Raw genomic sequence first — 21,710 nt, 5'->3', positions numbered from 1 at the left:
ACGAGCTTTTGCTGAACGTTGCTTTGAGCCGAGCAATGGAGATCACCGCATAGCCACAGATCACTCTGTTGTCTGGGCTGAAGTGGTGAAAATAATTTATTATGCTTAATGTTTTACTGAATAGAATCTTGGTTCAATATATGATCAAAATTTGCACCCAAATTTTGTCATTTAATTTTTATAGTGACCTTCCACAATTTTCTATTTTTAGATATACTCATGAACCGCTAAATTCTCAAAAATCCATCTTATGACATGAAATGTATTAATTTGTGATGAACCCAAAAAGGATGCCGGAGATGAAAAATGTTTTCAATTTTTTTATTGGCTTCTGGACAATTTTTTCCAGTGTCGTCCATAACCGTTCACTTCATGGTATTTGCATAATCTTTCGTTCAATACAAGGAGGATATAAACCAAGGTAGGTAGATGCTAGACATTTACTTAGCAGCTAGTAGGCTAAACGTACACGCCAAGTAAAACACACAACTGGGAAGAAAATGTTTTTGAAAGAATGAGGAAACACCTTGCAGTTGTCTACTGAAAGCAACTCATCTCTACCTGGTTTGTATCTTTCTAGTTGTAAGGCTGAAATAAAAATGAAAAATAAAAAAGGGAGGGGCCATTGCTATATAACAGAGGGGATCTGCATAGCAACTGGAAGACAAAGGGACTGGACACTGACCCGTTACAGAGGGCGAAGAACGCGGGACGTCGTTAAAGTTGGCACAAGATGGTCGACTTCCGCAGAGTGATCTACTTTATAATGTAGCGAATCTATTTAAAACAGTTAGTGTGAGGTTTTGATGCTGTGGAGCTCTAGCCTAGTGTTGTACAAAGTTTAGGTGTGGCATGATCTCCAAGCATCTGGCAGTTTGAGTTGGTGCCATTCTGTGGTGGCTGAAACTCAGCCACCACCCTCCCCTTCTTTACCTCCCCAACACCTTCCATCACAGCTCACCAATTCATAAGGCTACAAGGTGGGAGCCGAAGTTTGATCGTTCGCACAGCAGCACAGGTACGAGCACATGGAAGGACATGATTGGACGATCACTATAGTGTGCTTGGAAACGGACGACTATGTTATTTTCACTGGGCTACATGGATGAAGCAGGAAGGGGTGTGGGAACCTTCTACGACTGACGTTTAAGTTTGAACATTAAAATCAGTATCTCCCCACCCCTTGTTCCTGCAAAAGGCAACTAAGATAAGGGCAGCTCACGTAAAAAGTAGTGATGTCTTCGTCATCACGATTTGGTAGAACAGTTCAAACCACAATGAGGCATCTGGTCTAAAACATTTAAAACATCGGTGTAGACGAGACGGCAAAATGGCCGGAACATTTAGGCTCGAGACGGTACGAGTCAACGCAGACATAAAGCTCACGATGGATTACAGTATCTGAAAGCTCTTATTGTGGACTGGTGACCGAGATGCAGGATGATATTCTGAGAACTAAAGACTTTGAGGGTCAGCGGTCAGTCCAGCTCCAGAGGTTTTTTGGGGGGGAGATTGGGAGGGATGCACATGGAGTTGGTGGAGGGGAAGATTTGACTAGTTACGTTTAAGCCAACGGCTTAAAAGCGTTTGGGTCCCCAGGGTGACGCCTTCGCTTGGACCGGAGCTCCAAAGCTTGGGAAGTCTTCCGAGCTGCTCATGTCAGGAGCCTGAAAGAAAAGGAGCAAATGGATTCAGAAAAACTAGTGATGCAGAGTGGAATAGCAGCCGTTTGGGTAGGTCTCACCTTCTCGTTGCCGGTGGCCCAGGGAGCCTCTCTAACCACGAAACCTTTGGAATGGCCACGCTGCTCATCCGCAGCAGCAACGCTGCCACCAGGTGGCCTCATGTATGCCATCTTCGCCTCATTTTCCACAACATCCGACAACTGAAAAACAACATAAAAAAAAAAAAAAAAGTGCATCAGCAAACAGTTGGCATTTGATCATGACTCGAGGGAGGGGGGGAGGAAAAAAATGTTTAGAGGAGCTTACATATTCCTCTTCCAGGTTCAGGAGATGATCAATGGCTTCATCCACATGTTCAGGACGACCTACTACGGTTACAAGGTTTGGATCTGCAGCGCCACTCTGTGGAAACCTGAGATCAATCTGAAAACATTGAGAAGTTGTATTTAACTTAATATTTAAGTCATTATTTTTTTAAAAATTGACATGTTTGATTAAAAAAAAAAAAGAAAAATCTGGCTAGAAATTTTCTAGAACATGTTTTTGACTTAAAATCTCTGTGAATTTACATGTTTAGCTCCTGCCTTACTGAGATTAAAAGTTTGTACATTTAGATGAACATTTAAATGGCAGTGAGGTTTTGGTCGAGTTCCTTTGTGCGTGTTCCAGAGGGAGAACATTTCAGCTTTACGGAAGCTCACCTTAAACTCATCCATAATCTTGCGGATGCCCTTGCCCCGAGCCCCAATAATGCGGGCGTGGACCCTGCTGTCCAGGGTGATGTTCTCGGAGATCATCTCCTCCAGCTCGTCCACTATAGCCTGAATAGCCTCCCGTGCAGCTATGGCGTTCTGCTCGTACCCTGTAATCGTGATCTGATCCTTTGAAGAAAAAAAAAAAAAAAAAGATTTGAGCCGTTCCATTTCATCAATGTGTTAAGAAAAAAAGAACTTTAAGCATTTGTTTTCCATACTATACCTGGTTTTCATCATTCTTCTCTGGGAACTGGATGTTCACATCGTGCTCTGTGCGGATGTTGGTGATGATGGCGCCCTTGCGGCCGATAATTTTTGGGTGATACTTTGGGTCCACAGTGATGGTCAGTTTGAAGCTCTTGAGTGCCTGCAGGTTCAGGGGAGATTTTTTGCACAAAACTTGTTTTATTGCCCGATTTCTGGCATTTGAAAATTAATCTGAGACTTTTGTGCTGTGCATGACCTTTAAAAGGTGACTTATGACGATTCCTTGAGCAGGTTAAGACAGGCCAAAACATGTTTACATTTTTTTGTACCAATATTCTTCGATGAGATTCAAGTCTGATCAGTTCGGTACATTGAGGTCATTTCACAATGAGCTGTTTTAAGGCTTCTGTCACTTTAAATCTAAATAAGCTGCTGCTGGCCATGCCACTGAACTCACTGTTAGCTGAAAACAGATGCTTAATTATATGACTTTACGTCTCTGAAAAGCAGAAGTGGAGCCTCCTGTACAACCAACAAGAAGTAAGCTAGTGCATTTTGGATGGCAAGTCAGCACTTGTCTTTTTCAGTAGCCATTGTTCAGACCATGCAGCAGTAAAACTAGACGCCCAAATGTGCTGGAGCTCTGCTTGGGTTGCTAACAGTGCAGTGCCTGTCGTTCATGACTTTACAATTGGGAGGTTTTTGAAACAGTTCAATTTCCAAATATAAAAAAAAAAAAACACCAGTTTTTAAAAGCAGTAGGAACCAAATGGAAGTACAGAATTAAAATTTTGCATAATAGGTCATGTTTGAGATAACATTACAGGACTAAGAAAATCATCCCACTTTTGTGTTTCATCTTGTGAAAGAGGCTGAAGCAGAACGACTTGAAAGAACTACAAACCCGATCCGCCTGCTCAACCTGCAGCTCCTTAACCCGCTCGAAGAGGCCTTCTTTGGCACGGTCAAGGTGAGAGGCCAAGCCGGTGATGGCAATTTTATCAGACTGCTGGTCAGGAGGAGGCACTTGTATGTTAACCTGGAAGCAGGTTGAAGTCATGAGGAAGCTGCACTGAGCCCACACTGCATTTTAACTGATTTTAAAAGACGGTGTACCTCAAATTCATCCATCATCTTACGAATTCCACTTCCTTTTTGTCCAATAATGTATCGATGAAGCTCAAAAGGCACTTCCACCTCAATTGTGACGGGAACCAGGGCCTGCAGAGAGGAGAACACGCTTAGATATAGAAAAAGCAACTGACTGAGTCCAAACCGAGGCATGGCATCAGCTCCGACCTTCAGCGCTTCCAAGGCAGCCTCACAGCGCTCTTTGCGACCGGAAATCAAAATCACGTCACACTTTTTGGGAGCGTTTGGGTCGACAGGTTCTTTGACTTCCCCATTGGCCTCTCCATTCTCCTGAACAGGAGCGTCTGCAGGAGGTGCTGCTAAACAAACGCATACACACCGTTAATTGTTTTGAGACAAAAATGCTCCTTTTTGCTTAAAGTTTGGTCAGAAACACAATGAAGGCCTGCTTTTACCTTGTGGGTCCTCTCGCTCTGGAAACTTAATCTGCACGTTGTGATCTCTGGTGATCTGCTGAATCCGTGAGCCCTTGGGACCCATGATGGAGCGGTGGAACTTTTGAGAGATCACACAATCGACAGTCACCTGAGCCTCCTGGGGGGGAAAGAAAACAAACAAAAAAAAATCAAGTAAAAATCTGAAAAAACAAGGGGGGAAAAAAAAAAAAAAAAGACAACCAACACTTACCAGGTCCTCAACAATCTCCTGCATGCGCTTCTTGGCTGCCTCCACACATTCTTTGGCTCCTTTGAGGGTGACCTTGTCGCTCTGGGAGCCAGTACGAGGGAAGCTCACCATGACGCCACCGTACTCATCAGCAAGGTCCCTGAGGACCTGACCCCGGCGGGCCACAAAGTAGCGATGGTGCTTGGGGTCGACGTTCATCGTGTCCTCCACAATGTTGTCCTTAAACCACAAAGTGAACATCACTATTTAAAAACCACAAGATATGCACTTCTATTTATTTATTTTTACGTTATGGATCAGGAATGAGCTGGTCAGCGATAAGTTTCCCGTTATAACATTCCAAATGTTTAAGGTTGGCCCTTTAGGGACATTTCGTACCATCTTTTGTTTTGTTTTTAAATCAGGCCATTTTTAGAAGTGTTGAATGAATCAGCTTATTTAACTCATAAAGTTCAAAATGGCTACACAGAAACCGAATAATCTGCACCGTACACCCATTCAAGTAAGACCTACATATCTGCTGCAGTGTACAACTGGCATTAAATTTGTTGTCACCCATAATGGATGCAAACAAAGCTAGCAAGGTGGCTGCTAACATACTGTAGCGAGCAAGAGCTACCAGGAGCCTCAAAAGTCCACAGTTCCAGAAGACAAAGATATTTGACTGTGACAAACTTTTGCCAGACAAAAAAGTCCAACAATAGAAAAAAAAAACACTAGAGATATCAAATAGGCCTCAAAGTTTTCCCATTGAACCCAGATACCAGCCCATTCCTGTAAAGGACTCAAATTTTTATTTTTTTTAAATGGCATACCAAACTCTTGATGAGCTCCTCCAGCTCCTTCTGGGCTGTCCGAACCGCCTCCTCAGTCCCAACCACAGTGATGAGTTCTTGGTCTTTGTCCTCAGACGTGGGGAAAATGATTCTGGCGCCGGTGCTGTCGCGAACCTTCCGGATGTTTCCGCCACCTTTCCCGATGAGAAACTTGTGGTATTCTGGCTTTGCGTGCAGCTCAGCAGTGAAACTCTTTATTTGCTGTGAAAGACGGTTTACCAAATTTTAAATTTAGAATTCAGTAGGGCTTTTCAGAATAAATTTATGATAGTTGACAGCCATCTTGAAGAGGTGGAAACCACCCTAATGTGTAGGTGGCTGTTTGGTGGATAGGTGCTAAACATTTCCTCATTGGCAAACATCAATCCGATTGTATAATCAAACGCCAAAGTAAAATGTTTGCAAGTTTAGCAAGGAAATTGAATGACTTGTACGAACCTTTTCCTCTGCTAAAGCAAGCAGTTGCTGCTTTGCTTTCTCCACCTCCTCCACTGGCCCTCTGATGGTGACTTTATCGATCCCTGAACCCTCGGTGGGGAAGTGGATGTGCACGCCGCCACACTCCTCCATGATGGAGCGCACAAGGCGGCCCTTTGAGCCAATCAGCGAATTGTGCAACTTGGACGGGATGGAGACGTCCATTTCTGTGATGTTGGCCTGAGAGACAATAATTAAACTGTAATTTTACTATCATACAACCAGATGGACATAGTTTAGAGAGTGTTTACCAGTTCTTTCTGAATAGCCAAAATGCGGTTCCTTGCAGCTTCACAGTTTGCTTTCTTCCCCGTAATGACAATCATTTCAGAGTTGCTGTTTTCGGCAGGGAGGTCGATTTTGGTGTTTGTTTCCTCTCGGATCTACAGCATCAAAGATCTTATTTAAGGCTTGTTCTTGGGTTGAGGATGCAATACAGAAAGGAAAAAAGTACAATATACGGCACCTTCTTGATGTTTGCTCCTCCTTTTCCAATTATGTTCCTATGAAACTGCTTGAAAATGGGGACAGACAGAGTCTGGCTGTTCTCCAACTAAACCAGTAGAAATGAAAATGTGAACACACAGTTACTGAAGGGATTCACAAACTCAAATCACAAAAGTCTTAAATTTAAGACCTATATCTCCACAGAAATGTGCAAACTTCGTCCAGCCAAGTGGAGATGATTGCACTTACCCATAATTGATGCAAAAAAAGCGACAGCTAGCAAGTGTATGTTAGTGAGGGACCGTTGGCCTCAACCGTCTCGTCACAGAACACAATAAAGTACTTTTGCCTGACAGTTTTTGTTTTTCTGACAAAAGTCCCACCAAGAAAAACAAACTGAATATACAAGATAAACAGTCCTGCCAATAGAAAATTTAAGACCTGCAACGTTAGATAATGATAATCAGGGACCGTGTACTAAGTGGCACAAATTTTTAGAAAAAATAAAATCAGTAAAATGAAGAAGTTTTATGGCCTTAATTTTAGATCCATGCATGCAATACTTTAAGGAAGCGCAGACACCCTGTGCTGCACCTCAAAATGTGTATCACAATAGTAATAAAAGAGGGAGAAATTTATTTTAAAACAACTGACAGTTTACCATTTCAGCCACCATCTTCTGCATGAACTTGGAGCATTTTTCCACCTCATTCCGAGGCCCTCTGAGTTGAACGATGTCGCTCTTCTGTGCTGGGTCGGGGAAATTGATGATGACCTGAACAAACGTTATGGAGTCGTTCAGAGACCGGCAGCAGCTTCAGTACAGAGCAAATGCAAACCGATACAAGGAGTTAAAACTGACCTCTGGAAATTTGTCCCGCACTTCCTTTATCTTCTCCCCTTTTTGCCCGATGATGGCTCTGTGTAAACGATGTTCGATGATCAAGTCCTTTGTACGCTCGTTCTCCTGCAAACCCCACAAGTTATTGAGCGATTCGAGGCTGCATGGTGAACTACATGTAGCGTCTCAGTGGTGTGTACCAACCATGCGTGACGCTAGCTCCAGCAGCTCCTTCTTGGCTTCCTGCACACCTTGCGGATCCCCCTCTATGCGAATCAAGTTGCTCTTCTCGTTGTCAGGGGGGATGCGGACGGTCACCTTGTGCAACTCTTTGATGCGGTTGACTAAATGTTAAAAAAAATAAAATCAGAAAACAGATTGTTTTTAATCACAAAAATCTTTTTTTTAATTTTTTTTATTATACAGTTTCAGTAGCAAACTTACTGTTGACACCTCCTTTTCCAATCAGGTGACGATGGAATTTGGGATCCACAGTGATCTCTGCATAATCCATTCGACTTGCCTGTTAAAAGGCAAATTAATAAATAAAAAAATGAGATATGTGTCTTCCATGTGTAGAGATGCACCATGAATGGCCTCTGGTTTTCAACTTCATCAAGTCAGAAAGTCAAAAATCCTATCTTTTGCAGATGAGTGAATGCATTATTTATAAATTCTACCAAATTACATCACTTTGGTGTAGAAGTAGTCAGAGAAGAAATCTTAAGTTTTTCGTATCAGCAAGTCAAAGATTTTCTTCATGTACAGAAGATAATTCATTAGTGAAAAGGAATCCTCACCAAATCCGTAACAATGGCTTCAATTTGACTCTGCACCATCTGCACATCTTTGGTTGGTCCTTCCAAAGTGATTTTATCTTCTCCCTCGGTGAACTCAATGTGCACCTGAACACAAACAATAAAGACATCATTAGGACTAATGAACACTCAAAACTCAAACTTCTTCCAATCTTGACTGCATTCACCTTGGGCATCTGTTGGGTGATCTTAGCCAAGTTCTGTCCCTTTTTGCCAATGATGAAACGATGAAGCCAAGAAGGAGCTGACACCGAGGAAACAGTGTAACTGTTTGCCTGAAAACAAAAACAAAAAGTTAGTTTTACCTCCAACTTTCATGCCCTCTGGTTGGCATTTTCACTCTGCATCAGAAAACGCCTGTACCTTGGCGTACACTTCGGTGAGGGCCTGTCCCAGGCGGTCAGGCTCCCCACGAAGGATGACTGTTTCTGAGCTGTTGTCTGAAGGTGGGATCTCAACCGAGACGCCAGTTCTATCCAGGATCTCCTGCAGGGTGTTTCCCTTGGGGCCGACGACATATTTGTGCTGAGACTTCTTCACCTCCACTGCAATCGTGGTTGTGCTTTTCTTCTGCAGTAGATACAAAGACCAGCTGTTTGCACCTTTTGACAGGAACTAAACATTGTTCTATACAATCTAATCTTTTGTTGCCTCCTCCTCACCTTCTCCTCATGGATCTTCTTGATTAAAGCCACAGCAAGGGCCACCTGCTCCTTTTCCCCAGTGATGACGATCTCATTCTTATTCACGCTTGGAGGAGGAACATTAATGCGTGCACCAGTTTCCTGCATCATCTCTCCAACTATCTTATTGTAGGCACCGGTGATAAAGGGATGGTACACCTTATCAATGTTCACCCTCTCCACAGCACGCTTATCCTATTTTTTTTTAAATGCAGAAGAAAAGTTTAAAAAAATGTAAAACTAGAAAATAAAAATGTATGTGGAAATGCTTCCACAGGACATTAACATTACCTGCTCAGCAGAGATCAACAGGATCTCATGCTTTGCCTTTTCCAGCCCTTCCTTGGTACCAGAGATCTTGATCTGGTTGCTGGGGTCGTCGGGTCGTGGGATCTGGATCTTGGTGGCAGTCTTGAGCTCGAGCTCCTGAAGCTTCTCCCCGTTTTTGCCGATGACAAAGCGATGGTGTTCCTTTGGGATAGCGACAGTCGCTGAAGCCTGAAAAATAAACAAAACACATTTCAGCCATCTTTGTCACAGACAATAAATGTTGAGCAATTGAAATTGCAAAGCTTCATACTTGAGTCTGCAGTCGGGACACGATCTCCTTGCGGGCCTTCATCACAGCATCCAGCTTCCCAGACACCATGATGGAGAGACCCTGGTCTTTAGCTAAGGAGAGTTCCAGGTGGGCTCCGGTCTTATGCATGATGTCCACACAGACCTTTGCTTGCTCCCCTTCCCCAAACTGGTTAATGTCCTTGTACTTGCGCTCCTCCAGCGGCACATGGAAAACCTGAGATTTATTTTGAAAAAAAAGAAAAAGAAAAAAAAAGCTAATTAGGGTACATTAGCGGCTAGTTATTGGTAGCCTTAAGTCACAGAACACAAGGAAGGTGTCTGCATTTTGAAACTTTTACTTGTGAATATTACATGCAACAAATTACACAAAATTATTTAGTCATCCCATGCCAAAATTTAAGACTTGTGATAAATGCATTTAAGGCCAACTTGCATTTCAAACATTAGACAGGATGCAAGGAAACTCTGTAAAATTTTTACAAATTCGAGCAAAAGGAGACAAGGACCACATGTTAAGTTAAAGTAGTAGTACTGGTGCACCTGGGTGATAATGGAGGACTTGAGAGGCCGAATCTTTGATGTCCAGGCATTGGCAGTTTCCTGCGTCCCCTCAGGCGTGGCCGCTTTCTCAGGGAGAGGTGGGAAGGCATCCTTGTAGGTAGGAAGTTCCTCCTCATCTTCTCCAGCATTGGGGCCTCCAGCAGCTGGAGGGGAGGATGAAACTACCCCAATTATTAAAACAAAAAGTGCTAAAAGTACATTAATATTCAGAATCACTCACCACCACTTTGCTCTGGCAGAAGCCCACTGCGGTGCTCGATGAAGCTTTCCTGCGTAAGTACAGCGACTGAGCTCATGGTTAAGATCCCACGTCAAACACAGAGTCCGAGTGTGCCACTGGAAACAAAGCGCATGGTTTAGTACGGTGACAACCACAATGCAGCTAACAAGTAATGGTTAAAGTAACACCACTTTTTGGAACATGGCAGAGTTCAGAAAAACAGCAGTCATGTGAGCCACATGTTATTACAATTTGAATTTTGGCTCAATTACATTCAAATATGTCAGGAAACATTTAATCTCAAGAACTAAACATGTTTAAAAAATAATAATAAAGTCACATGATCATGAGCAAGCTTATTATAACTGAACTTTGGTTTTCCCTTTATCTAATCTACTTTTATCACAAAAAAGCCATGTTCCTGAGATCAGGAGCACCTTTATTAGCAATGCCAAATGCAGTGCACCCTCTCTGTCTCTTCAAACAGCACTATTCCAAGAATTATAGCAGGGTGAAGGCTAAGAGGATTTTACTCGGTGACCTCTCTATGTCCACAACGCAGGAGATTAAAGTCCATGAGCGGTCCGTGTCTTAGATCTTTGAGCCAGCGGTTCAGTTCCAAGAGTAAAACTCAGAAGTCCTCACCTTCACCTGAATTTTACACATTCAGGTGATCCTCATTAATAAGGGAATATACTTTCTTGGAAATAGGATATGCACCTTGTTTCAATTTGATCACGTATAAAGCAAAAACTCCAGGGGAATTTCTAGTTTGTGTGTTTTGGTCAAGAAACTCTTGCCAACAAAGAAAAGAATGAATAATATTAGGATGGATTTTCTTCCAAGAAAAGCAGAAAAAGGATATAAAATCATTCAGTTGAGTGTATTACAATAGAAATGGTAAATCTGCATAGAGGACACCTGTTGTAAACTGAGGTAGCAACAACCCACCCGTTCAACCAGAGGTTTTAATAACTTTTTCTGAAGTCATAATCTATAGAGTTAGCTGTAATAATCTATGTTCACATCATAAATTTATGATCACACTCCTCTGCTTTAAAGGTGGGAACATAATAAAGAAATGTGCTGGTGTCAGTCCCATCCACATGTGTGTGCAGGTATGTACATGAGGAATGCTGTGTGCTCAAAATATGTGAACCATGTAGAAGTCCAGGCCACCTGACTGCACAGGAGTCTTCACGTCTCCTCTTTCCACCAAGCTAGTTCAAAAAGAATGCCACCAAAGGCTAAAAAGGCTAAAGGATCATAGACATAAAAATGTGCAATAAAAGGAATGCACCTATTAGAAATAATCACCCAGTAAATAGTAATTTACTATTAGTCCAAGTTTATCCCACATTTATAATCTTTTGCTGCTTCAACATAGTAAACAGTGTAGTAAACTGAAACTGACTGCACCGTTTTATAGCTGGGATGAAATTGAAAAGTGTGTTATTGACTTTGAACCCATCTTCTGTAGACAACTGGACTGACTCAACATTTGTTAAGAAAAACAAAAGATTTATTCTATTCGACTTAAAAACGCTGCATGTGTGCAAGCAACTTACCAGCTAAATGGTCAGTTACCAGATAATCCGTCCTGTAAAATGCAAGTTCCCGTCAGCCTGCCAGCTTTTACCTGTTAAAAAACAAAGAGGAGGAAGGTAAGGACTCCAAAAGGAATTATTCCAGTCTATGAAAAACTAAGCTTTAAATTCCTGTACTGTTTTATTGATGAACAAGCAGATTTGCAATAAATACACCAGCTAATTGCTCTTCAATGATAAATCAGACAGACTGATTATCATTTTCCTAAAACAAACCCAACAAATGATTCTGGTCTTGTCAAGTTAAAACCTAAAAACTGAAAATTTTGGAGACTTTTCCACAAAAAGCATTATGAAACAAGATTACAGCCGTTGTAGAATTTTTTGAAAAAAAAAAAAAAATAGTAGAGTAAACTTGCATTTAAACAGCTTTTTACACACAACAGTGATAAGAGACTGTTTAAGATGGGTTTAGTTGTCATGAGTAACTTATGTATGAAGTGCAAAACAAGTTGTAGTTGTTTTAATTACATTTCATTGTGCTTGCGTGTTTAAGACTACAATTTGGGCTTAAGTATTGTGAATAATGTCTTCCAGTAATACCTCGTCATTTTCACATTTCCTGCTTTTTTTTGATTGTTTTTTTAAACAAAACATTCACTCTGATTGGACCATAAAAGAATCTCAGAAGCGATGTGAATTAGACTCGAGGTAAAATATTTTAAAAACTATAAAGAGGGCAGTGCTGTGCTCTACCACCGCACAACAAGAGTTTACTTACATACAGTATGCTGTGCTTTTTATGTCCAACGGACCTTATCCAGTGTGAAGTTTCACTAGTTTTCTGTCTCTTGCTAACATAAAAGTCAAACCCTTTTAGTCAACAGTGTAATTTCTAGGTCATGAGTGACATGGTGAAGCTTTTGACTAAACATTGGGGAAGGGAAACGTTTGCACTCCTGCAGCAAAAACATGACTTCTAGTTTGGCATGTTACCAATTATGTACTATTATGGGTTCCTTCTTTTTACCAATTACTGGCTAAGCTCCCAAAAGAAAGTAAAGAGAAAAAAAATGCAGTGTACATCAAAGTTAGCTTGGTGAATTTTAAAAATTCACAAAAACAAATCTATAACCAGCGTTGTCGTTGCGTGATAATAGATTGGATTCATTTGTCTAGAAAATAGACTGACGAGTTTTGAGTTTAAAATACATACAGAAGAAAGAAAATGTTGACAGGACAGCATATGCTTTGATGAGACTGACAAAATCTGATTCAGACAACTCACACTTTCAAAGTATAATTATTCTGAACACTGAAGATGTGGAAAATCTAAACTATAGCATTTTCATCTATACTTCAAACCAAACTTTGACATTTTTTAATGTGGACAGAAGATTATTAATTACCTCAGAAACATGTGCATCCAAAAAAGAAAAACCTTCAAAAAAAAATCCATGTAAACATGAATTTGGCATCCAAAAGTTTTTTTTATGAATTAAGTTTTGCACTCTACTTCTGAAATATACTCATTTGAGAATTTAGCCAACATAATTTTGTAAGTTTATGAAACTTAAAAATACAGTATGGTGATGCAAAGGAGAAAAGATCAGCAACACGCCAGGTATTTAATAAAAAGCTACAAATAAGTCAGTGTCTTGTTGCTCTGTACTCCACGTTAACTTGCATTAATATTTCCTACAGCCTGCCAACATTCGAGCCTCGATAACATTATAGTTTAAATCCCAGCTTATAGACTTAAGAAGGCAGCTAACAGGATATTATGTTAACTAGCTGACAGCTGCCAACGACACTTTACAGCACAGTTAATGCTAGGTGCCTTCATATCGGCTAACCTTGCCTAGCCGATAAAACATGTAGTCTGCCAGACAAAACTAATAATATCAAACGAGGACACGGAGATAACGTTGGATACTCGGGCCATTGAGTAGAGGTGTAAGAGCCACAAGGACAAATACTGAATAATTGAATATTACCCCAGAAACCACAGCTTGTTAGCAAACTTGCTAAAAACTTTGACTGCGGCGTGTACGACTGTGACACGTAGCCCTTCGGCTAATAGGTAGCCTTAACTTAGCATGCCTCACTCTCACTTGGAAAACACAACTTAAGTCTGTCTGTTTCACAGTTGGTGACATTAAAATGTCAGCTAATTAAAAGCTGAAAACTTTACAATAATCCCAACTGTACATTTAGACAGGGATTGTGGCGTTTTATACGGGTTATACAACATCAGTACACTCAATAAAAGTACAAGTCCAACTATAGCCTAGCTAGCGAGCTAACGTTAGCTTCCATAACGTTCGACTAGCGAGCTAAGTCCACGTAGGCACACAGCTGAGAGGGCTGAAATGACACGGAGTCAGGCCAGAACATAGTGTAATACATAGAGCTTACCCCTTAACTGGTCAAAGGACAAGTACCGCGGTGGTTTATTAGTGGTCAGTAGAAGTCACGGATGTCGGGAATACAGAGGTATAGGACTGAAAACAAGCCAGTACTTACTTCTTTTATGTGTTCGTCTGCCCTGAAGGTGCAGGAGCTGAGCTGAAATTCCACTGGCGAGAAGGTGGGAGTGAAGCCTGACGGATATATAGAGGTCTCCGCCACCAATCATGTCCTAAAACGTCACGTCCAAGAGTCCGGTTACAAATAACTTATTTTCATTCCCCTCAAACATTGTCTTGTCATTTATTTTATTTTCTCAGAAATTTAAAAGTTAGAGTGAGGGACAATGAGCTAACTTACAATAGAATCAAGAAATTAACTTTTTCTATTATTTTTAAGTTACATATAATATTCACTGTACTGTAAGTGCAGAGGTAACAAACAAATAAACCAAGTAAAGAAGTGTTCCACAGAGGAAATAATGTTCATAACTTTGTTTAATCATTGAATTGCATGGATATGAAGAAGAGACACTGAGATTATAGCTCAAAGATGCTGAGTTTTTATTTTAAATTAATCTTCTAAATATTTTTTTTCTTTCCAATTTTTCAAAAACATGCTTATCATTTGGTTTAAAAAATGCTTAAATATCAGCCTTCTCTTTCTTATTACAGCATCAAACTGTAAGAGTCATGCTAGGTCACGCTTATTAAACTGCTTCCTTCTTTTTTACGCCTTCCGTTTTTATTTGTGTGGCATGAAGGCATCCTGAAACCATGCATCATTGCAGGTCTCTTCCACCTGGTGTCACAAATCATCCCAGACAGCCATCTTCATTCAAGTTACAGTCTCTTCATCACCACTGAGCTCATTCACTCTCAGTAACTCCACTTTTAGATTGTAAGCAATTAATAATCTCACATAAATTGATGACTAAACCTATTCTGTTTAGTTATTTGGTGCACTCAGTACCACTTGTTATTTTGTCTACATTATTTCTTTGGGGGGCGGGGGGATTACATGCCAAGGATTATTTTTTACTAAAACCCTATAGTGGCACAAATATTGGCAATTATCACACAACCTTATTTTTTGCCATTTGCACTTTTTGTTTTCTTGTCATATTTCACAAGGTTGGAACATACAATGAGACGACTCCAGAGTCTTCGGTTGTAGGTTGGATGGATGTATGGGATAGGACATCAGGACATCAAGACGAGAATCAGACCCACTGCATCACAACACCTCCAACATACTGAGCTGTTGTACTTTTCTGTTTCACACCAACCCCACCTGAAGAGGTTTTAGCTGACAAACTCCATGTTGGTCTCATCTAAGCATATAAAACAGTTTCAGGTGAAACAACCAGTGAAGCATGGCAACTTGCAAATGTTTGCTGTTGTGAAAAAGAGTCTGTGTCCCATTTTGAAACGTCTATGATAGAGGTGAGTCACCATGCAACATCATATAATAATAATAACTGATTCCAAAGGAAAATTTAATCGATTATTATAATATAATAATAAAAATAAATAATGATAAAAATATTCTACGAATATCTCCCAGAAGTGGCATGGCCTAAGGAAACAGGCATTCGTGCATCAGTAATTAGAAGTTTAACATTCAATTCAAAGTCAACAAATACTTTATTTATCACAAAGCCAAATGAAATTTTGTGATGACTCATATCATCCATGGAGTAGTAATTGTTAGTCTTCCAGCAAATCTGAAGACACCCCTGAATGAAGCTGTCTAATTTCCTGGGTAGCAGAGATTATGTTCCACAGTGACATGTCCTGTTACATGTTCAGTTTCTGGGAAGCACTGCTAATCCACCTCATTTGCTTCTGCCTCCTATAAATCTCTGTCTGGTTGTGTAGTTGGAAGCTGGACAGAGAGATGTTGGAGTAGGGGATATGATCCTTGTCCATTGTGATCACTGGAGAAGATGGTGTGAACTTCCTCTTTCTCTCTCTGCTCTTTGATCCTATTCTGCATCAGTGATGTCAACCACCTTTTCCAACTTGTCTGGGATTTCCCACCATACTAAACTGTAGACAGGAAGTTCATTTTGCCTGTAAATTTAATGTGCAATTTAGTTTTCTACTGGTAAGTTTCTCGTCACATCTTTCAGATTTCAGTCGTACATGTTTTTCTATACACGTTTGTTATGGTGTCTATCAGCGGCTCCCAAATGGTATGAAAATGAAGGCCACTGCTCCTTCCAACCTGAAATTGTATTAAAATGACATTAAAATGCTTCCTGCGTGGAATGAAAACACTGGCCTAAACTACACAAGAAAACAATTTGAGTTCAAATTCATGTTGGGGAAAAAAAAGATGCACCAGATGAAATAATGGTTCACAAGAAAGAAACTGCAGCAGTGTTTTCTAATGTGAATCAGAACAGAAAGTATTCAAAGTAACATCTGGATAACCACAGAAGGCTTTTGGAGCGAATGCAAAGGACAGAATACGTTAAGAAACTGAAACTGAAATTTGGCTGCTCTGTGCAGTAGAGCACGCAAAATTAAAAACAGAAATGACCTTTTTTTTAGGGTAATAAGCATTTATTGTATCATTTATTATGATAAATGATATGACAAATTTATTGCAATCAATTTCTTTTCATAATAAGAATTTTGATTTATCGCTGACATGTTAAATTCCAGTTAAAAATGTTTTTTAAAAAATGTCCAGATTGTTATTTTTGCTATTTTCTCCACTGTTTGTGTTGCTAAACTATGTGAAGGTTAGCAATACAAATCACTTCTTTAAATATTACAAGTTGGAACGTTTTTCAAGAGCAATGTTTTTGTTTATGGAGCTATAATTGCTGTGTCATGCAGACACACCCATACAATTACCTTAAAAAAATATATAAATAACATAATGGCAGTGACATGACAAAATGTAAATTGCTTTTATAATGTAGAAATACTTTCTTACTGCTCTCTTTAATATATTTTTTTTCAGCCTTTTTCTTCTGTATTGCAGTTTTCTTTCTGAAACTGTTATCAGTTGTTCAACCCTGGGGAGGCAGGTGGGATTTCCTTTTTAGCACTGAGGCCCGTGCCCGTGATAATGATGTGCTAAACAGAGAATGATAAATGAGCAACAATATACTTCTTATTATTTCAAACACTTTCACTCTGTATTAAGTTGTAATCTGTGCAATACATAAACACCATGGCCGACTGCCTCACGTTATTACAGGACCATGTATCACGACTAACTTGATTACAGAGACACTGTGAGGAGGTCCTGGATTCACTGAGAATAATGACTACAGATCAAAAGAGAGCATGAAAACAGCCAAGTCAATCGACCATGACTCCATTAATACGCTCTCTGGTGGCCGTCTTTATTTTTGATGATCATCCACTAAAAACATCTAGATATTTGAAAATTAAAACTAGGAAATATGAGTGAAACGTTTTGTTAAAAATAAAAACTAGGATAGAAAAAAGTATGTGAGTACCCTGCCAGACAGAAATGAAGTGTTTGATCGTTTTTAAAGATGACAAGGCACAGGCAGGGGTTGGTTAAAAACAGGGACAAGGACCTGCATCTCAAACAGACTCACAGCTCTGCTGCTGACCAGACACTCTCACAATGCATGCTGGGACTTCACTCCATGACAATCTGAATAAAGTAGCAGATCTAAAACCTTAAATTAGTGTTTGTAAGTGTAGAACAATAGAAGGATACCATAATAAGCATATTTTACACTTATAGATCCAGATCCCTGATCAATAAACTGAACAGTCAGGTTAGAAGGGAGGGGGAAAAAGCAAAACACTCTAGAAGAGTTCACCCAGAATGAACCTTCCTAACATTCAAGCTCTACGGTCTGCATGCAGAAACCACCAAGGTTCTCAAAAATACAACAGCAAAGAAAAAGATAAAAGGACCCAAACCATGCACAAAAACACTGTGTGAGGCACAGAAAGACACCCAAACCGGAGGGCGTAGCCCTTTTTCCAGTTGAGAAACATGGCTTCAGATTTAGAGAGGCTCAACTCTATTCTAGACGCTTCACCCTAAGTAACTGGACTTGGCCTGCTGCATGGTAAAGGTAATGGATCAAAGATGTCAATGAGAAGAACCCAATCAACCAGGATCAAAGGTGTCGAGGTCCCAAAGCAGAAACCTTTCTCTTCATAAGTATAGCTTAGCATCCTGTCTCTGAATATCTTAAACAGGATCAGTGACAAATGCCATACCAGTGTCCAAACCAGTGATGGAACGGGAATGTCTTTATTGGGTAAAAGCGATCCCATAATACCGCAGTGCCTCCTACAAAATAGCTACAGGAACATTGATATTGGTCTTCTAAGGTCCATAAGCACATGACCATGTTGGACTGGTGTCTCATCATCCTCTTGACCATCGACATGGTCGGGTCTGTTTCTGACCAATCAAGGACAGTACAGTAACATTGTACTGTCACTGAACCAACTACTGCTACCTTTGGCAATGACGGCAGGTACCATGTCCTGTTGGGAAGTGAATTCAGCATTGTTATAGAGTTTGTCAGAATAACAAAATGTTCTAAAATGGTCTGCACGATGACTGCAATGACTGTGATCTTCAGGAAACCCAGAGACATGACACTCCAAATCATCTCTGACAGCAGAAACTTCACTCTGTACTTCAAGTAACATTGATTCTGTGCCTCTCCACTGTTCCTCCAGACTCTGAAACCTTGATTTCCAAATCAAAAGCAAACTTTACTTTCAGAAACGAAGACTTTGGACCACTGAGCAACACTCCAGTGTCTGTTTCAGCAGAACCTTGGCATGAGGAACGTCATTCGTCTGTGTGTAGTAGTTCTTGATGCTTGAATGGGTTTTGCTTGGCTGTGGTTATCCCTGTCCCTGGTGCAAAATTTCACACCACGATTTCACTTGACATTTAATTTCCCATGAATGTGTTTGAATTCGGCAATGACCTTCGTGACTTACTCTCACTGGGGGGTCAGCAGTCTTCCCCATGGTTGTGGAGTTTACTGACTGAAACACTTTTTAAAGGCAAAGGAAAGTGTGAGTGAGTCAACTGAGAGTGTGACACCATGAGTTTACAATATTTAACTCTTTTCTTTGTGCTCCTTCAGAGCCCCTTTAAAACCTTTGTCTGGGAGGACAAATCTTACCAGTACAGTCTGACCTGGTGTCTTCATGTTGTGCTTGTTTACACCACAAAACACACCCAATTGTAAGCTTTTGTTGGAAACGGTCCATAATTTAAATTTTTTTATTACCAATCAGAATTATATTTATTTAATCATATATATTCATCGTATAATTATATATAATCAAAAACTGTATATATTTACAAAATAAATAAGATTTTATTTCAAAACCCCTTTTGGTTGTAATTAATAGAATAAATAGACATACGAGCTCCACAACAATAATATTTATTCTGTTTAATCTATTATTTTAGTTATCAAAGTATATGTGATTGGGCTGAATTCTGTAGCCCAATTAAAACTCTGTTAGAGAGGCTTAGTAAATAAATATATTACAGCACCTGTCACAGGTTGAAAGACCACAAAGTGCTTTTCAATAAAAACCGGAACAAAATAAAAGCTCAGAAGACTAAACCAATTTCATATTATACAGAAAAAAAAATCATTCAGCAATCAACTAGTTAAATCCAGTCTGAATAAATGAGTCTTCAGTCATTTCAGAATCGACACGGCACAGAGATGGAGGCAACACATTCCACAACCCGAGGGGTCAGCGCTCCAAAGCATTAATCCCCCGTCTTCCTGGAGGCATTAATAGTCTTTGACTAGCAGATCTCAGACTGCCAGAAGAACTGTAGGGTTCTGAAACGTTCCAAACATTGGCTGGGGCTTGGCCAAGCAGAGCTCTAGAAAAGGTCTAAAATTTGAAAATAAATTCTAAAATATACCAACATTACCTACATTAATCTCTCATGTAGAGATTAAAACAGGAGTAATATGCTGTTTTCTTTGCGTGTCAGGTTTGCTGGAGATGGTTGAGGGAATTCCCATTCAAACACAGAAGAAGACTTTTGCAATAATAATGATGAGAGGAAGCAAAAGCACAAATTATCATTGCATTCAAAGTTTAGAAATGTTTTTGAACTGAAAAAGGTATTCCATCCATCCATCCATTTTCTGATCTGAAAATTGACTTTTCAATAATTTTCTAATTTGTTGAATGGGTCTGTATTTGTTACCAGTCCACAAACTATTTCTCCGACCATCGTGGATTGTGGCTTTAGGGGGCGCTGTTTCCTCTCTATACATTGACTGTCCCCTGAACTGGAAAACTGACAGTCATATTGAGAGATCTGAGAAGCTATGGTTTTTATAAACCAAAGAGACACAATTACATATGGCTGAGTGACAAAAAGGGAACATAATCTATTGTCCAACAACAGCCATATATGAACCCTGCAGTCATCTGTTGACCATTTTAATACTTCACATGCTGAAGGTGGATAGTATTTACAAAAAATAGAATCAACTCTGAACACAGAAAAACAAATTAAACAAACCTGCTGCTTTTACACATTTCAGTTTGACAGAAGTCAAGGTGTTCAGAGGAAACAGCGCCTCCTTGCGTCACATTCACAACATATAATGGTCTTAGAATAGTTTAGGAATATAAATATATATATATTTCTTTTCATTTTTGTTTGTGTGTTTATTGTTTTTGTTTTGATGAAAGAAAAGTTCAATCAAATGTACAGCTTTCCTCATCCATTTTGCCCATGAAAACAAGGTAAATCACCCATATTTGAATTTGAAAGCAATACTTTCTTTATGTTTTTTCTTTTTACTTTTAAAATCAACACCAAGAACATGCATAGACCAGGATCACCCTTCAATTTTTTATTTTTGTTTACATTTTATTTTATGTCATTCCATTTATTGTAGGTAGAGGTGTTATAACGTATTAAAAAGTGTAAAGTTAATTTCTTTGTAATACAATCAATCACAAAATCAATCACAATTGTTATTTATATGATTACTTCCAACTGGAATATGGATCAAGGTGAGAATTCAACCACAAACTTTAAAAATGTTATTCACACGACAAAGATGTTTGTTTGCTGCTCAGGAGTTAAAATAAGACATTTTATGTGAAAAATGTCAGAGATTTGAGAGTATCAAATGGCTCTTCACATTTCTGCACCGAGAATAGTCTGCTGTCACAAATACTGAGTTCATTCTCACTGATCTGTCCAAACGAAAAACTTTCCCCAGCCAGAACAAGGTAGCAAAAATAATTATACTCTGAACGTCTCCCGTGAAACATAGCACTTGTAGATCTGTCTAGATTGAGTTCAAATGATGTTAAGCATGAGGGATGAGCAAAGTCTGCTCAAGCTAAAAGTGCTGTAAAAGTAAAAGAACAGTCTTAAATCTAACTTTAGAGATTAGGTTTGTATGGCTATCTAATTTATACATATACTAAAATATATGGTTTTTTTAAAAGGCCTTTGCTTGCACACACTAGATTTCTGCAAATGTATTAAATTTAACTTATGGAATAAATGCTAAAACATTTGTTTTAAAAAGGCCAGTAGGGGGAGCTATATTATAATGTGAGAAACACCTTTTTTTCTTTCTTCACCTGAAAGCTACTAGAAGACGTTGGACTTTGGTTAAACGAGACTGAACTGAACATTTCTGATAGATAAATGCACCTTTATACAGAATAATTCATGTCAAACTAACACAAACTTGAGGAGTTGGGAGATTTCGTCTTGTACTCAGAGGATCAACCATTTTATTTCCTATCAGGGTTGACCGCTCCGGTAAAGAAAGCCACGCCACCGCCGTAAACATTTCCAAAGTTTCTTGTAGGCCCTAGAAGAAAG

General features: G+C 39.6%; 1 protein-coding gene across 4 annotated transcripts; it reads right to left on the bottom strand.

Annotated features, from left to right (window-relative positions):
• Window positions 1-307: 307 nt before the first annotated feature.
• hdlbpa (high density lipoprotein binding protein a) lies at window positions 308-14,012 on the bottom strand. Of its 4 annotated transcripts, none has more exons than XM_055060731.1 (28): window positions 13,965-14,012; window positions 11,460-11,530; window positions 9,892-10,007; window positions 9,651-9,832; window positions 9,109-9,324; window positions 8,820-9,026; window positions 8,508-8,723; window positions 8,209-8,415; window positions 8,013-8,120; window positions 7,828-7,932; window positions 7,472-7,550; window positions 7,232-7,371; window positions 7,049-7,153; window positions 6,848-6,961; window positions 6,206-6,292; window positions 5,991-6,122; window positions 5,701-5,919; window positions 5,242-5,463; window positions 4,427-4,645; window positions 4,195-4,333; window positions 3,947-4,098; window positions 3,764-3,868; window positions 3,552-3,686; window positions 2,664-2,807; window positions 2,387-2,566; window positions 1,992-2,108; window positions 1,745-1,885; window positions 308-1,667 (listed from the first exon to the last, which is right to left on the bottom strand). In XM_055060731.1, the coding sequence occupies exons 3-28, from the start codon at window positions 9,965-9,967 to the stop codon at window positions 1,578-1,580; spliced, it is 3,837 nt and encodes a 1,278-aa protein (XP_054916706.1). In that variant the 5' UTR covers window positions 9,968-10,007; window positions 11,460-11,530; window positions 13,965-14,012; the 3' UTR covers window positions 308-1,577. The 4 variants fall into 4 exon arrangements, with proteins under 4 accessions (XP_054916706.1, XP_054916714.1, XP_054916723.1 ...); XM_055060739.1 differs by having other exon boundaries at window positions 3,947-4,095; XM_055060748.1 differs by having other exon boundaries at window positions 9,651-9,814.
• Between the last annotated feature and the right edge of the window lie 7,698 nt (window positions 14,013-21,710).

This window comes from Poeciliopsis prolifica, unplaced genomic scaffold, assembly GCF_027474105.1.
Source record: "Poeciliopsis prolifica strain line A6 unplaced genomic scaffold, Auburn_PproV2 SCAFFOLD002, whole genome shotgun sequence".
Lineage (NCBI taxonomy): Eukaryota > Metazoa > Chordata > Actinopteri > Cyprinodontiformes > Poeciliidae > Poeciliopsis > Poeciliopsis prolifica.
Note: the sequence above shows the minus strand (reverse complement) of the source record. Positions and strands in the feature narration are given on the sequence as shown.

Coding starts and splice junctions, on each gene's coding strand:
- hdlbpa (XM_055060731.1), bottom strand. CDS start 9,967: ATGAGCTCAGTCGCTGTACTTACGCAGGAAAGCTTCATCGAGCACCGC. Junction 5,464..5,700: donor TTGCTTTAGCAGAGGAAAAG/GTTCGTACAAGT, acceptor CGTCTTTCACAG/CAAATAAAGAGTTTCACTGC. Junction 4,646..5,241: donor AGGAGCTCATCAAGAGTTTG/GTATGCCATTTA, acceptor TTGTGGTTTAAG/GACAACATTGTGGAGGACAC.